The sequence below is a fragment of the Podarcis gaigeae genome (genome assembly GCF_964106915.1).
Source record: "Podarcis gaigeae genome assembly, chromosome: 14".
Lineage (NCBI taxonomy): Eukaryota > Metazoa > Chordata > Lepidosauria > Squamata > Lacertidae > Podarcis > Podarcis gaigeae.
In genome coordinates this window covers 47,380,222-47,396,138 of record NC_139690.1, presented here as the reverse complement: position 1 = coordinate 47,396,138, position 15,917 = coordinate 47,380,222, and the positions used below count along the sequence as shown (strand labels likewise).

The window sequence follows — 15,917 nt, the reverse complement described above, 5'->3', positions numbered from 1 at the left end:
TGGCCTATAGAGCGAGATGAGCGCCGCAACTCCAGAGTCGTTCGCGACTGGACTTAACTGTCAGGGGTCCTTTACCTTTACCTATAATAACATATAACAAAAATACCATTCCCCAATTTCCCCCTCCTCTCCACGACTTCCCTCAGTTCCCTCTTCTGGTTTTTTGGCGTATTATGCCCTCCTGCTTATTTGTTATTTCTTATTCTTTAATTATTTTTTTTAAAAAATAGTTATAATTCTTCTCTTATCATTTTAACATCAACATTCTGTTTCCTACATTTCTTTTGTTAATTGCAAGTGTTTAATCCAGGCATTGGCAAACTCGGCCCTCCAGATGTTTTGGGACTCCAACTCCCATCATCCCTAGCTAGCAGGACCAGTGGTCAGGGATGATGGGAATTGTAGTCTCAAATCATCTGGAGGGCTGAGTTTGCCTAAGCTTGGTTTAATCAAACCCTGCAAGTGAGTCCATTTCTTTACATTGATTCTGAATATGACATGAATGGTTCCCCAGTCTTTCTTAAAATCTCTATTGCCCTTATCTTCCCGTGCTGAACTTTAAACGGCCATCACAGCCTCTTGTGGAAGTGAGTTCCCCAGTTTAACCCAGAAATTCTTTATTTTATCTGTTCCGAATTTCCCAACGTTCAGCTTCACTGGACGCCCAAAACTTCTTGCGTTAAGAGAGAGAGGAAGAAAATATTTCCTTCCTCCATGCCATGCAGAGTTTTATAAACGCCTCTTCCTTGCCTTTTCTCTAAAGCTAAAGAGTCCCAAGCGCTGCAACCTTGGAGTCACTCTCCATCGCTGTGTGTTCCTACCTCCATCTTCTTGTTCTTCTCTTGCGCCACGTCCGACATCCCCTTCAGCACCTGCTTTGCCTGATCATCCTGTGATGAGTCTTTGCGTCTCCGCAGGCGCATCTTTCGTGCCATGGGGTCCTTTGGGCTGCTCCCTAGGAATAGAAAGGGGTGGGGAGAAACAAGTAATTTTAGGGGATGGAAGGTAGCTTTGAAGCTCCCACAAGCATCGCTTATACACGCAGTTTCTGCTCTCCAAACACAATGTGTTCTCAGGAGATCGTTTATCAGGTGAGCGTTCACATAACAAGTCAACGATTCCCACTAATTCCTATGGGGAAATGTCTAATGCGTTCCTGACCGCAAAATTTTGGCCACAAAATGATGAAAAAACCCAGGGAGAATTCTCTGAAACATTGCAGAAGGCAAACAAGGAAGGGAAAAAATGTTCTCTTCTTCATTCAGTCTGTCCCCTTTTCTCCCCCCCCCCCCATAGTTTCCAGTGGACCAACAAGACACAAAAAAGTAAAGCTTGTTTAAGGCTGCTTATTTCTTTACAGTACTACACACAGGTCTGGCTATTTGGATCTCTGAATCTGAGGAGCGTATAAGTGAGGTCTGGGTACTGATCTCTCGTGTTTGGATAAGTGAATTTTTGAATAACAAGTGTTTGGATAGTGCACATGTGGATAGATATTCAACTCTCAATGTACACAAGGGTTATATTTCAGGGTAGTGCATAGAGCCAAAATTGTGTATAGTCAAAACACACTTTCTCTGCACCTCTGAACACTCTCCCAGGTGAGTGCAATGGTGGGTGGGAGGGATTACTGACTGCCCACTCCCATGGATGCCCCCTTTTTAAAAGTTCAGCACTTTTTTTCCTGACAAGCACGTAAAGCTGAATTTGCACAACTTGAATGTGCCTAAGTTGTGAGTTGGAAACAAGAAGAAATACCAACAAAAGAAGAATGGCAGACGAAATTAATGGACTATGCAGAATTGGACAAAATGACAGGAAGGATTCGAAACCTGCGGGACCAGAGATTTACAGAAGATTGGAAGAAGTATATGAATTATTTGAAGAGCAACTGTAATCTACAAATTACGCTAGTAGGACTACAAGATGTTTTGTAAGGAGAAATATACGAAGTGTTACAAAGTAGAAAAAGATAAGAGATATTGGTTATGAGTTTGAAATGTAATTGGGAAGATAAGAAATGCATACCAAGAGATTAGACTGGAACACTTTCAGACAGGATTGATGGAAGTCAAAAAAATTGAATAAGATGTAAAAGTATGCTTAATTACTGTTGAAAATGATATGTTAAAAAACTAATTAAAAATTATATATATATATAAAAAGTTGTGAGTTGACCGTATATTTTAAAACTTAGTCTTTTAAACCAAACCACCAATTTTTTAAAAAAATCTCTCAACTGGTAACAGACCTACAGTAAATTGCTCAGGTCTTATTAATTTCAGTGGGTCTATACTCTGCGTAGTTTTAACACTGGGCGCAATTCACTGGTAGGAAACAAGGCAGTTTATCATTTGCTAGGAAGGCTGGGGGGGGGGGGATCGCAAGACCAGGATAACCCGCAGTACCAAACTCACCTGCTCCGGCAGCTGCTACGGTGGCAGGGGAGGCCCCCGCCAGTCGCAGCTGGTTCTGCAGGGAGAAGTCAATATTGTACCACTCAGAGGTCCTGTCCACAGGCTTGGGGGGCATCACCAGGTTGGGGTTCTCACGGACATCGAGGATCTGCAAGAAGGAAGGGCAGGAAGGGGCGATGGATTAAAGGGTGGGGGGAAAGGCTATTCAAGTCAAAGGCAGCTACGGGAATGAGAAACACAGGAGCTCATTCACATCCTGCTAGGGACCACTTTAAACAGTCATGGCTTCCCCCAAAGGATTCTGGGAAACGTTCGTGCTGAGAGTTGACCCCTATTCCCCTCAAAGGGCTACAGATCTCAGAGTGGTTAATCAGCCACTGGGAATTGTAACTGTGAGGGGTTAAATCAACTTCATATAGGATTTTAGCTTCTCACTTTTGGCCCATCAGGGGCCAAGTGGAGTCCCACAGCATGAAATACGATAATAATAATAATAATAATTTGTTATATATACAGTGGTACCTGAGGTTAAGTACTTAATTCATTTCAGAGGTCCATTCTTAACCTGAAACTGTTCTTAACCTGAAGCACCACTTTAGCTAATGGGGCCTCCTGCTGCTGCCGCGCCGCCACCGCGTGATTTCTGTTCTCATCCTGAAGCAAAGTTCTTAACCTGAGGTAATACTTCTGGGTTAGCGGAGTCTGTAACCTGAAGCATATGTGACCTGAAGCGTATGTAATCCGAGGTACCACTGTCTACATATATATCTATATCTATATCTGTATCTGTATCTGTATCTATATAAACACACTCTCTCTCTCTCTCTCTCTCTCTCTCTCTCTCTCTCTCTCACACACACACACACACACACACACATACACATATATATATATATATATATACACACAGTGGTACCTCGCAAGACGAATGCCTCGTAAGACGAAAAACTCGCAAGACAAAAGAGTTTTTCGTTTTTTGAGTTGCTTCGCAAGACGAATTTCCCTATGGTCTTGCTTCGCAAGACGAAAACGTCTTGCAAGTTTGTTTCCTTTTTCTTAAAACCGTGCATTCACTTCGAGGAGCAACTCATAGCACGCGATGTGGTAGCCTTTTTTGAGGGTTTTGAAGACTTTGGTGATTTTTGAAGCTTTTCCAAAGTCCGTGCTTCGCAAGACGAAAAAGTCGCAAGACGAAAAAACTCGCAGAACGAATTAATCTTGCGAGGTACCACTGTGTGTGTATATGTGTATGCATGTATATGTATATGTATGTGTGTTTGTGTGTGTGTGTGTGTGTGTATATATATATATATATATATATATATATATATATATATATACACACACACACACACATACGCATACCCCGCCCATCTAGATGGGTTTCCCAGCCACTCTGGGCGGCTCCAAACAGATTATTAAAAATTTCCCTAAACAGGGCTGCCTTCAGATGTCTTCTAAAAGTCAGATGGTTGTTTATCTGTTTGACATCTGACAGGAGGGTGTTCCACAGGGCGGGCGCCACTACCGAGAAGGCCCTCTGCCTGGTTCCCTGTAACCTCACTTCTTGCAGTGAGGGAACCACCAGAAAGCCCTTGGCGTTGGACCTCAGTGTCCGGGCTGAATGATGGAGTTGGAGACGCTCCTTCAGGTATGATGTTGATCCCCTTTTTTTACACGCCCCCCAACCCAACTCCCAGGCCCTCCTGTCAGCAAGGACCCCCCTGGCCTCACCTCAATGTCTGTCAGAAAGTGCACGGCCTCAGGTAAAGTGACCAAGCGGTTCTTGTTCAAAACCAACTTCCTGAGCTTGACACACCTGTGGAGAGAAAAAGAGATGCTTACTGTCTCCCTTCGAACCAGTTAAGTCATATGGAGAAGGGCCATAGTTCAGTGGTAGAGCATCGGCCTTGCATGCAGACGGTTCCGGGTTCGAATCCCCAGGAGGGCCAGGAGGGAGCCCTACTCAAAACCAAACATGGCAATAATTCTGGCATCTGGCAAATAACATAAGGGCAGCATGTCAGGTCAGGCCAATGGGACCATGTTCTCACAGGGGCCAAGCAAGCAGGATTTGAGCAAGAGATGCCTCTACCCTCGTGTGGTTTCCGACAACCAGAAGCATTGCTGCCTTTAATTGTGGAGGCAGAGCTTAACCATTGAGGCTTGTAGCCACTGATAGCGTTCTCCTCCATGAATTTGCCCAATCCTCTTTTAAAGCCATCCAGGTTGGCGGCCATCACTGCCTCCAGTGGCAGTGAGTTCCATAGTTTAACTCTGCACTATGTGAAGGAGGACTTTGTGGTCTGGTCTGAATGGACGTCCATTGGACGTCCACAAGCCCTAGTGTTACGGGGGCGAAAAAGTCTCTCCATCCACTCTCCAATGCCATGTGTAATTGTATAAAGGCCAATCATGTCAGCTCTTTGATGCCTTGACCCTAAACTATCTTCCCTCCGGGGAGTTCAAGGCAGTGTATGTTGTTCTCCCACCCTTCCCTCCACTAACAACAGCCCTGTGAGGTAGGCTAGGCCCTGAGTGTGTGTGTTAACTGGCCGAACGTCAGCCAGCAAGCATCATGACCAAGGGAGGGACTTCAGCCCTGGTCTTTGAGGCCTGAGGTCCAACACTCTAAGCATTACCCCACCACTGGCTCTCATTCCAGGCTTTAAAACTGCTTAACCTTTTAAGCCTCTGTGACTCAGACAAAACTGCCCTTCCTATTTATTATATTTTATCAACTGTTATTTGCTGGGGGGGGGATCCAATGTGGCGGTCTTTCGCTTTTATTGCTCAGCTCCTTGAGAGAAGCGTGTGTTGAAGGCTGCACGACAGAAATTGAATAAAGGAAAATAAATATTACAGGCTTGCCCCAAAATTGATGAATTACAAGCTTTGGGTTCATAGGTAGGTTGAAAGAGACATTACAGTGGTACCTCTACCTATGAACGCCGTTCGCACCCCGAAAAGTCTGTAAGTACAGCACTGCTTCTGCACATGCGCAGAGTGCACAGATCGCTTCTGCGTGTGCAGTGAACCCGGAATTAAACACTTCCAGGTTTGCCATGTTCATAACCTGAAAAGCCGCAACATGAAGCAAACGTAACACAAGGCATGACTGTAATTGTTTCCAAGGTAGCCGCAGAACAATGCTGATTTACAGGAATCGTCTCAGCCTGGAAGCACATCGGCCAAAGCCATATAAAACCATGTCTGTGTACACGGCCAACCATGCAGCTAGTCCCCTGGGAGGAAATACTGTGCCTCAAGGCGACTTGGAGGAGGGCTTGGCATACCTGCAGAGGCTTTCTGGAATCAATTCCAAGTTGTTGTTTGCAGCCATGAATTCCTCCAGGGAGACCAGCTTCCCGATTCCCGAAGGAATGCCGTCAAAATCCAGCTTGTTGGAGTTCAGGTAGAGTTTCTTAAGCTTAGTCAGCTTACAGATGGCCGACTAGGGTGGAAACAATGCAAAGAGTCAAGCAGAGCAAGGGAGATTTGCTCATGAATTCATTTGTTGATTCATTCATTCACTCGCTCATTTTAAACACTGATTTTCTGCAAGGTTGGGCACTGAAAAGAGTTTGGTGCCCCCATATATATATCTAATTCAAAATATAAACAGTAGTAAATCCCAAAATATAAGTTTATTTTTCAAAATGAAACAAAACCTATAGTAAGATGGAAAATAATGTTTATTTTCATTTATTTTTGAAAAATGCTCTCTTACTTTTTCTAACTGCAAAATCTTAAATTAGATCCTCAAAACTAATCTTACGTCATGGGTAGGCAAACTAAGGCCCGGGGGCTGGATCCGGTCTAATCGCCTTCTAAATCCGGCCCGCGGACGGTCTGGGAATCACCGTGTTTTTACATGTGTAGAATGTATCCTTTTATTTAAAATGCATCTCTGGGTTATTTGTGGGGCATAGGAATTCGCTCTCCCTGCCCCCAAATATAGTCCGGCCCCCCACAAGGTTTGAGGGACAGTGGACCGGCCCCCTGCTGAAAAGGTTTGCTGACCCCTGTCTTATGTAATATACCTCCTTATATACCATATTTTTCGCTCTATAAGACACACCAGCCCATAAGAAGCAACTTGTTTTTGGAGGAGGAAAACAAGAAAAAAAATATTCTGAATCCCAGAAGGCTGAACAGCAAGAGGGATCGCTGCGCCGCGATCCCTCTCGCTGTTCTGGCTTCTGGGATAGCTGCAAAGCCTGCTTTCGCTCTATAAGATGCACACACATTTCCCCTTACTTTTTAGGAGGGGAAAAGTGCGTCTTATAGAGCGAAAAATACAGTGCTTAGCACAGATAAGGCATCCAGCCTGCCTTGCTGAATAGCTGTTCCGTTGGGATTTTTAACATACTTAAAGTGAGAAAATGAATGCTTGGTCATTAATGACCGCTGATGTTAAAAATCCAGCAATGGAAAGTTTATGTGGTGCCGCCAGTTCCCTTGATGCTCTAAGCGTGGGCTTATTTTGCAAAATGGTTAATCCAGCCCTGCTCAGGCTCTCCCTGCTCAATAAGCCCTGTTGCCTCTTCAGCTTCCAACACCTCTTTCCCGTCTTCTCCCTCCATTCATTGTCATCCCACTGCCAGTCCCTGGGCTCTGAGCCTTCTTTCCTTGGGGGCGTTCCCCAGCTGGCTCCTCCCACCACCCCTCTGTGTCCAACCAGTTCGTGACAGTCAGAACGCCCTCCCTGCTAAAATATGCGACACCTCCATCACCGGCTCCTGAAGACACACCTATTTAGGCGAGCATGTCTTCCTGATCTAATTACAGTGGTACCTCGGGTTACAAACGTTTCAGGTGACAGATGCTTCAGGTTACAGACTCCACTAACCCAGAAATAGTACAGTGGTACCTCAGGTTAAGTACTTAATTCATTCTGGAGGTCAGTTCTTAACCTGAAGCTGTTCTTAACCTGAAGCACCACGTTAGCTAATGGGGTCTCCTGCTGCTGCCACGCTGCTGGAGCATGATTTCTGTTCTCATCCTGAAGCAAAGTTCTTAACCTGAGGTACTATTTCTGGGTTAGCGTAGTCTGTAACCTGAAGCGTATGTAACCCGAGGTACCACTATACCTTGGGTTAAGAACTTCGCTTCAGGATGAGAACAGAAATCACGCGGTGGCAGCAGGAGGCCCCATTAGCTAAAGTGGTACCTCAGGTTAAGAACAGTTTCAGGTTAAGAACGAACCTCCAGTACGAATTAAGTTCTTAAGCCGAGGTACCACTGGATTCGGATTGCTTTTTCAGCTTCTTTAATTGCTATGCGTTTTAAGTGGCTGCCACAGACTCCCAGCTCACTAAGCCCAGTTGCCCCTTCAGCTTCCGAAAACTCCTCCTCGCAGTCTTCTCCGTCTCCCTTTCACCACTTGTCGTTGACCCATCGCTACCGACCCCCTGGCTCTGAGCCTTCTTCCCTTGTGGGTCCCCAGCTGCTTCCTCCCACCATTCCTCTGCGGCCAACCAGTGGCATGGCAGAGCTGGTGTCCCAGTTACCTGGACGGGGAACGCCACCTACCGGCAAGGAGGTAAGCTGGTTCCTGGACAGATTGAGGGTCTCCAGCTGGCACCACTGGTCAATGCAGAGGGAGAGCTCTCCAATTTGGTTGCTGCTGAGATTGAGGCGCCGTATGTTGGACAGGGTGTAGAGACACTCGGGGACGCGGGTCAGGTCATTACAGGAAAGGTCCACATCTGAGCGGAAGAGGAGGGGGAAAGAATTAAAGTGAGGCAGAGGCAGAGTTCAACAAGGGTGGGTTCTGGATGCAACCCACGTGGGCTACAGGGTCCCAGAGGAGCCTCCCCACAACCTGGTGCCCCCCAGCAGTTCTCTGCACCCTTAACACAGGACAGCTCCCAGAATCCTTTGTAGGAAGCCAAGCCTGCTCAAAGTGATACCTAGTGCTTTAAATTGGTTTGGTGTGAATGTGGCCCCAGTCTATGAATTTAGTTCAGGAACCTATACGTTTCCTTGGTGCAACCCTAGGCATGCCTACCAAAAACAATCCCATCAAGTACAGTGGTGCCCCGCAAGATGAATGCCTCGCAAGACGGAAAACCCACTAGACGAAAGGGTTTTCCGTTTTGGAGGCGCTTCGCAAAACGAATTTCCCTATGGGCTTGCTTCGCAAGATGAAAATGTCTTGCGAATCCCTGCGGTTTCCCCCCTTCCCCCCCTTTTTCGAAGCTCCTAAGCAGCTAAAAGCCGCTAAAAGCTGCTAAACCGCTAATAGCGCTAATCCGCTAAACTGTCAATGGGCTTGCTTCGCAAGACAAAAAAAAAACGCTAGACGAAGAGACTCACGGAACGGATTAATTTCGTCTTGCAAGGCAGCACTGTAATAATAATAATAATAATAATAATAATAATAATAATTTGTACCCTGCCCATCTGGCTGGGTTTCCCCAGCCACTCTGGGTGGCTCCCAACAAAGTACAATCATACCTCGGGTTGAAGTTGCTTCAGGCTGAGCGTTTTCGGGTTGCGCTCTACGGCAACCCGGAAGTAATGGAACGTGTTACTTCCGGTTTCACCACTCGCACATGCACAGACGGTCAAAATGACATCACGCGCATACGCAGAAGTGGCGAATCATGACCCACGCATGCGCAGGCGCAGGTTGCGTTCGCTTCAGGATGCGAACGGGGCTCCGGAACGGATCCCGTTCATATCCAGAGGTACCACTGTATTAAAAACACGGTAAAACATCAAACATTAAAAGCTTCCCTAAACAGGGCTGCCTCCAGATGTCTTCTAAAAGTCAGAGAGTTGCTTATTTCCTTGACATCTGATGGGAGGGCGTTCCACAGGGCGGGCGCCGCCACCGAGAAGGCCCTCAGCCTGGTTCCCTGTAAGCTCATTTCTCGCAGGGTCGGGAACCGCCAGTAGGTCCTCAGAGCTGGACCTCAGTGTCTGGGCAGAACGATGGGGGTAGAGACGCTCCTTTGGGTAGTTCCATGAAACTTACTTCCAGGGAAACATGCAGAGACCTGCAGCCTCGGGTTCTCCTTTGCAGGCCGCTCAATGCACGGAGCTGAGTCCATTCACACATTTCCTTGGGAATCATACCTGAGAGATTTGACAAGCCTTCCAAGCTTGTGGGAAGGTTGCTCTGGGTGCGTTGTGTGTTCCTGAGGTGGAGCGTCTGCAAGGCGACCATTGCTGGAAGTTGCCTTCAGTTGAAAGAGAGGGGAAAAGAGGACAATAACAAGATGAAACCCTGAAGGATTATCAGGTGTTCCCCATTCTTGCCTAAAAAAACTAAAACTTATTGTGGCATAAGCTTTTTGTGGACTAGGGGCCACTTCTTTAAATGCAAGACAGGGCTATTGTCTCCTTCAAAGGTAGCCCCACGTAGAGCGCATTGCAGTAGTCCAAGTGGGAGATAACCAGAGCATGCATCATTCTGGCGAGACAGTCCATGGGCAAGTGGAAAGTACAGTGGTGCCCCGCAAGACGAATGCCCCGCAAGACGAAAAACCCGCTAGACGAAAGTGTTTCCCGTTTTCCGAAGCGCTTCGCAAGACGAATTTCCCTATGGGCTTGCTTCGCAAGACGAAAACGTCTTGCGAGTCTTTTCGCTCCCCCCCCCCTTTTTCTAAGCCGCTAATAGCTGCTTAGCCGCTAAGCCTTTAATAGCCGCTAAGCCGCTAATAGTGCTAATCCGCTAATAGGGGTGCTTCGCAAGACGAAAAAACCGCATGACGAAGAGACTCGCGGAACGAATTAATTTTGTCTTGCGAGGCACCACTGTATACACCCTGGTGTGCCTGAGCTTTGCCCCCCCGCCCGCCCCAATCACATTTTCCCATCTACATTCCCAACCATGAGGACTAAGCACCTTTGCGTTTTGAAAAGCGCCAAAGGAAACCTGACAGCTTCAAGGTGCTAAGAGCCTGCCCCTCCAACCCCAGTTCCTTTGCTCGAACACACAGCAAAATGAGCACGACTGCAGCCGCAAAAAGACTGCAGGACGCCTGCTCTCGCTCTCCTGCCCCCTTCCCCAGCTCCCAGCCGCCTCACCTGAGCTGCGCATGCAGGAGAGGGTTGTTATTCAAAATCAAGGTCTGCAGGTGCACCAGGCGCCTCATCTGGGGGGGAAGGCTCTCCAGCTTGTTGTCGCTCAAATCCAGGTAGAGCAGGTCTGTCAGGTTGATGAACAGCTGGTTGGGGATGTTGTCGATGCTGCAGGGAGAAAGGGAGAGGAATGGCAAACCTTGTCAGGCAGGTTCCAGCAAGGAAGCTTAACCACAGCTGGAGATTGGAGATATCAAGGGTGCGCTGGAGGGTACTCCATTCTGCACCAGGCCTTCACATCTGAACAAGAACCTCAAAATGCAAACCTATGATGGCATCACTGCCACCTTATCATAGAGGGAGAATATGCAGCCCTCCAGAGGTAGCTGCAAGCCACCTGCCATCATCTCCAGCCGCTGGCCATATTGGCGGGGGCTTATGGGACTTGGGTCCCATTAATAAGGGCAACCGGTTTAGTCACTGCTCGCTAGGATTATATTATTGCAACTTTTAATTCAGCAAAATAAGCAGGAAACTCTGGGGTGAAACAATAGAAATATTCTCCATTAGAATGCATTGGCTAAAACTAGTACTAAACTCCTAGATCAGGCATAGGCAAACTCCCGCCCTCCAGATGTTTTGGGATTACAATTCCCATCGTCCCTAGCTAACAGGACCAGTGGTCAGGGGTGATGGGAATTGTAGTCCCAAACATCTGGAGGGCCGGAGTTTGCCTATGCCTGTCCTCGATTTTCAATAGTTAGTTAGCTCTCCAAGCTCCAACAACGAACTTACTCAGCGCTCTTAGAAAACCAATACAAGTTTCACCTTAAGGGCAGGCAAATCCCTCCAACACCCATTTCTGGATCTGCTATTAATGTGGTTTCTGTGGCCAAACTGCATTATCTACAGTGGTACTTTGGGTTACCGCCCTGAACGCGGAAGTACCGGAACGGGTTACTTCCGTGTTTCGGCACTCGCACATGCGCAGAAGCACTAAATTGCGCTTTGCGCATAAGGGCCGAATTGCAACCTGCATGTGCACAGACGCAGCGCTGTGGGTTGCAAACGTGCCTCCCGTACGGATCACGTTCGCAACCCAAAGTTCCACTGTATTCGGTTCCCTTCATTATAAACAAAGCTTTCTTTCTCCCCCCTCTCTTTTCTTGTGGGCATGAGACTAATTTAATGGAATATGCAGAAATGGCGAGACTGACGGGAAAGATCAGAAACCAGGAAGATCAAGCATTTCTAAAAGATTGGAATAACTTCTTTATATACTTAAAAAACCACTGTAGACAGTTAAAATCATTTGCAGGGATACAATGACATTTGTAATGTGAAATGAACTTTGGTAACTACGATTATATAACAGATGGACAACGGTAAAAGATGCAGGGGAAAAAGAAGAAAACTTTCTTTGAAAACGGAACCCATGGAGGGAAAGGAGGAGGTCTGAAGGTTTGAAAGAACCTTTTTATTTTAATGTATTGGAATGGTTAAAGTTGTTGTGTACAAATTCACGTAAAACCAATAAAAAAAGTGTGTGTGTGTGTGTGTGTGTGTTTTTTTCGCTCCATAGGGCGCACCGGACCATAGGGTGCATCTAGTTTTTAGGGGGGGAAATAAAGAGGGGAAAAATTACCCCCCCCACGCTCCGAAGGCTTGTGGATAGCTTCTTGAAGCCTGGAGAGCGCATCGACCCCTTTCGCTCTCCAGACTTCAGCGAAAGCCTGCATTCGCTCCATTGGATTTCCCCTTCATTTTTGGAGGGGGAAAAGTGCGTCCTATAGAGCGAAAAATACGGTATGTATAAAAGAGACTAAGAGAAAATGCATATTCATAGCAGACACACGTCATAACTCTAGCAAAAGATCCTGAACATCTTGGTAGCATGCGTAGGAATACGTGTGAGTGCTGGATACACATGTTGGTTTAGACACATAGTTTGTCACACCAGTTACTGGAAACCAGAGTTATTTAGGAGGGTGGGAAAGGGGATGTACTTTGCTCTCAGGTTGTGCTTGTTTCCCAGGGACCTCTGGTTGGCCACTGTAAGAAGAGGAAGCTGGACTAGATGGGCCATGGGCCTGATCCACCAGGTTACTCTCATGTTCTTAACACCCCCATTTTACAGAAATGTGAACCAACCACTCCCAACACACTCAGCCCTCTTGGGAAGACCCAAATGTTTTCTGCCCATTTTCCGGGGAAGAAATTCACCCCCAAACTTACCTGTTATGTTTCAGGTTCAGCACGAGCATGTTTTTGGCGTTCTCAAGCTCCCGGGGACACTCCGTCAGCTGGTTGTAGCTCAGGTCCTAGGACAAAACAAGGAGAGATGAATCAAAAGGTGGAGTTCTGCATTTGGCCTGACCAGCAGCTGCCCCAAAGGTGTTCAAGCTTCCCAGGGGTCAGAAGATTTGAATAGCAATTCATAAATAAGCTTGCAATTAGCAAGATAGGTAGAGGGACACGGGTGGCGCTGTGGGTTAAACCACAGAGCGTAGGGCTTGCTGATCAGAAGGTCAGCAGTTCAAATCCCCGCGACGGGGTGAGCTCCCGTTGTTCGGTCCCATCTCCTGCCCACCTAGCAGTTCGAAAGCACGTCAAAGTGCAAGTAGATAAATGTGCTGCTCTGGTTCGCCAGAAGCGGCTTCGTCATGCTGGCCACATGACCCGGAAGCTGTACGCTGGCTCCCTCGGCCAGTAAAGCGAGATGAGCGCCGCAACCCCAGAGTCGGCCACGACTGGACCTAATGGTCAGGGGTCCCTTTACCTTTACCTAGCAAGATAGGTGGTGACTCACAAACTGCAGCAATCAATTATTATTATTATTATTATTATTATTATTATTATTATTGTTATTATCATCTTCCTTGATCTGAAGAGCTCAAGGAAAGCAAACCCCTTGCTTTTTGCACTGCCTTGAGTTCTTCCCACACAGCTTCTGCAGAGGGAACCTAGGAGTCAATCCTCAGGGTCTAACTCGCCTCTTCACACTTTGATTGGCTCCAATCGGCACAAAGGGCAAGAAGATGTATTCTCAGTGGCTAAAACGCTCCCCGTTCATGCTGATTGGAAGGCTCTGGGATGCCAGAGGCAGAGACCCGTCTGCAGAAATAGTAACGGGTATTCGACCCCCTGTGACCCCGAACCGCTACACCAATGTGCCCATTGCAGCCACGGAGCAATTGGGCCCAAACATACCAACACAGAGAGGTCGTCGAGCTGGAAGATGTCATCAGGAACCCCCGAGTTCTTCAGGCAGTTGGCACGAGCAACAATGGCCTGGAGGAATGTCGAAAGAGGTCAGGAAGAAATAACAAGGATACAAGTATTATATTTACAGCATCTGATCCAGACCACCAAGTCAGAATAAAAGATATCGGCTTCACGGACCACAGTTACCACACTCACTGAGCCTAACTTGGTCTCCGCCTAACAAATGCACGTCATCGCTCGATTTTCTAACAATACCCAAGTACCAAAGAGCATTTTGTTGTCCCATTTTTAACATTATAGGTGCGCAGATTTGCTAAAAGTTCCCTTCAAGGAGACGTGCTGTCCTTGCAATCGGTCTGAGGGTCATGGGTTTGAGCTCCACATTAGGCAAAAGACTCCCACATCGCTTAACTAGGTCCTTTCCAACTCTACAATTCTATGATTCTATGCGCCTTTCTGCTGTAAATCCTAACAGGGGCCTGGGGAATGCATAGGGCAGTCCCCTGGCCAATTTTTAGAGACCCGTTGGGGCCCAGAGGGGCTGTGGTGACCCAGTCAGATGGGCGAGGTACAAATAAAAAGTATGACGATACAGGGGACGCTCGGGTTGTGAACGTGATCCGTGCGGGATGCACGTTCACAACCAACAGCATCAGCAACCCGTGCATGTTGCGATTCGGCGCTTCTGCGCATGCGCGACCGCTATAACCTGAGGTATAACTGTACTGATCTTCCTTGAGGATTGGCGGGTCTGTTAAATCCACTACTGAACAGATGGCAATATATCTGAGCGTTGCAATATCTCTTAGACCTGCTACGGCCGCTAGCTCTAAAAGGGGATTGGACAAATTCACAGAGGACAAGGCTCTCAATGGCTACTACAGCCTTCAATTTTGGAGGCAGCAATGCTTTGGAAGACCAGCTGCAGGTGGAAAGAGTTTTGTCCTTGTGATCGAGTTCTATCTATAGGTTTCCCACAGGCGTTTGGTTGGCCGCCGTGAGGACAGAACGCTGGACTGCGTGGGCCTTAGGCCTGATCCAGCAGGCGCATCATACGTTCTTAACTTGCCCCTTTTAATCTTCCGAGGCCGCAATTATGAGGTGGTTTGTGGGGGTTTTTTAGTATTTGAATGACTGGCTAACGGTTACAGACATTTGACAGGACCGAAACCAGAACCATCAGAGAGGAGATGAATGCAGTCATACCTCGGATTGAAGTAGCTTCAAGTTAAGTACAGTGGTACCTCAGGTTAAGTACTTAATTCGTTCCGGAGCTCTGTTCTTAACCTGAAACTGTTCTTAACCTGAAGCACCACTTTAGCTAATGGGGCCTCCTGCCGCCGCCACACGATTTCTGTTCTCATCCTGGAGCAAAGCTCTTAACCCGAGGTACTATTTCTGGGTTAGCAGAGTATGTAATCTGAAGCATCTGTAACCCGAGGTACCACCGTATTTTCGGGTTGTGCTCCGCGGCGACCCGGAAGTAAAGGAGCACATTACTTCCAGGTTTCACCGCTCGCGCATGCGCAGATGCTCAAAATGACATCACATTCATGCGCGGAAGCAGCAAAATGCGACCCGTGCATGTTATGTTTACTTCAGGATGCGAACTGGGCTCCGGAATGGATCCCTTTCATATCCAGAGGTACCACTGTACAGTGGTGCCCTGCAAGACGAATGCCTCGCAAGACGAAAAACTCGCTAGACGAAAGAGTTTTCCGTCTTTTGAGTCGTTCCGCAAGACGAATTTCCCTATGGGCTTGCTTCGCAAGATGAAACGTCTTGCGAGTTCTTTCAAGTTTTTTTCCTTTTTCCTAAAGCCGCTAAGCCGCTAATTGCCGCTAAGCCTTTAATAGCCGCTAAGCCGCTAATAGCCGTGCTTCGCAAGACGAAAAAACCGCTAGACGAAGAGACTCGCGGAACGGATTAATTTCGTCTTGCGAGGCACCAATGTACAAGGAGCAGGCCAGCTGCACCGTTCTGAGCTAGCAGGGCTTCTGAGCAACAAACACGAGGATTTCAAAAAGCATTCGGAACTTTACCCGGAGGCAAGGCAGGCCGGAAAGTTCTCCGTGGAGAGTGGTGAGGCTGTTGTGGCTCACGGAGAGATGTTCCTGTTTGGAAACAAAGAAAGAAAGCACAACAGGTGAGGTTTGTGGACTTGCCTTCCTTGGAAGTTTTTGAGCTGAGGTCGGGTGGCCATTTCTCATGAAGGATCTAGTTGAGATTCCTGCATTGCAG

The 15,917-nt window shown here is 47.3% G+C and overlaps 1 protein-coding gene across 1 annotated transcript in view; it reads right to left on the bottom strand.

Annotated features, from left to right (window-relative positions):
* Positions 1 to 15,917, bottom strand: part of FLII (FLII actin remodeling protein) — a 53,641-nt gene that overhangs the window by 28,564 nt on the left and 9,160 nt on the right. Inside the window, exons 3-12 of the mRNA XM_083711313.1 lie at positions 15,719 to 15,790; positions 13,662 to 13,742; positions 12,687 to 12,772; positions 10,458 to 10,619; positions 9,504 to 9,607; positions 7,953 to 8,128; positions 5,714 to 5,871; positions 4,152 to 4,236; positions 2,418 to 2,565; positions 822 to 955 (exon numbers count right to left, since the gene is read on the bottom strand). Coding sequence (XP_083567439.1) covers positions 822 to 955; positions 2,418 to 2,565; positions 4,152 to 4,236; positions 5,714 to 5,871; positions 7,953 to 8,128; positions 9,504 to 9,607; positions 10,458 to 10,619; positions 12,687 to 12,772; positions 13,662 to 13,742; positions 15,719 to 15,790 — 1,206 coding nt within the window. The remainder of the gene's footprint in view (positions 1 to 821; positions 956 to 2,417; positions 2,566 to 4,151; positions 4,237 to 5,713; positions 5,872 to 7,952; positions 8,129 to 9,503; positions 9,608 to 10,457; positions 10,620 to 12,686; positions 12,773 to 13,661; positions 13,743 to 15,718; positions 15,791 to 15,917) is intronic.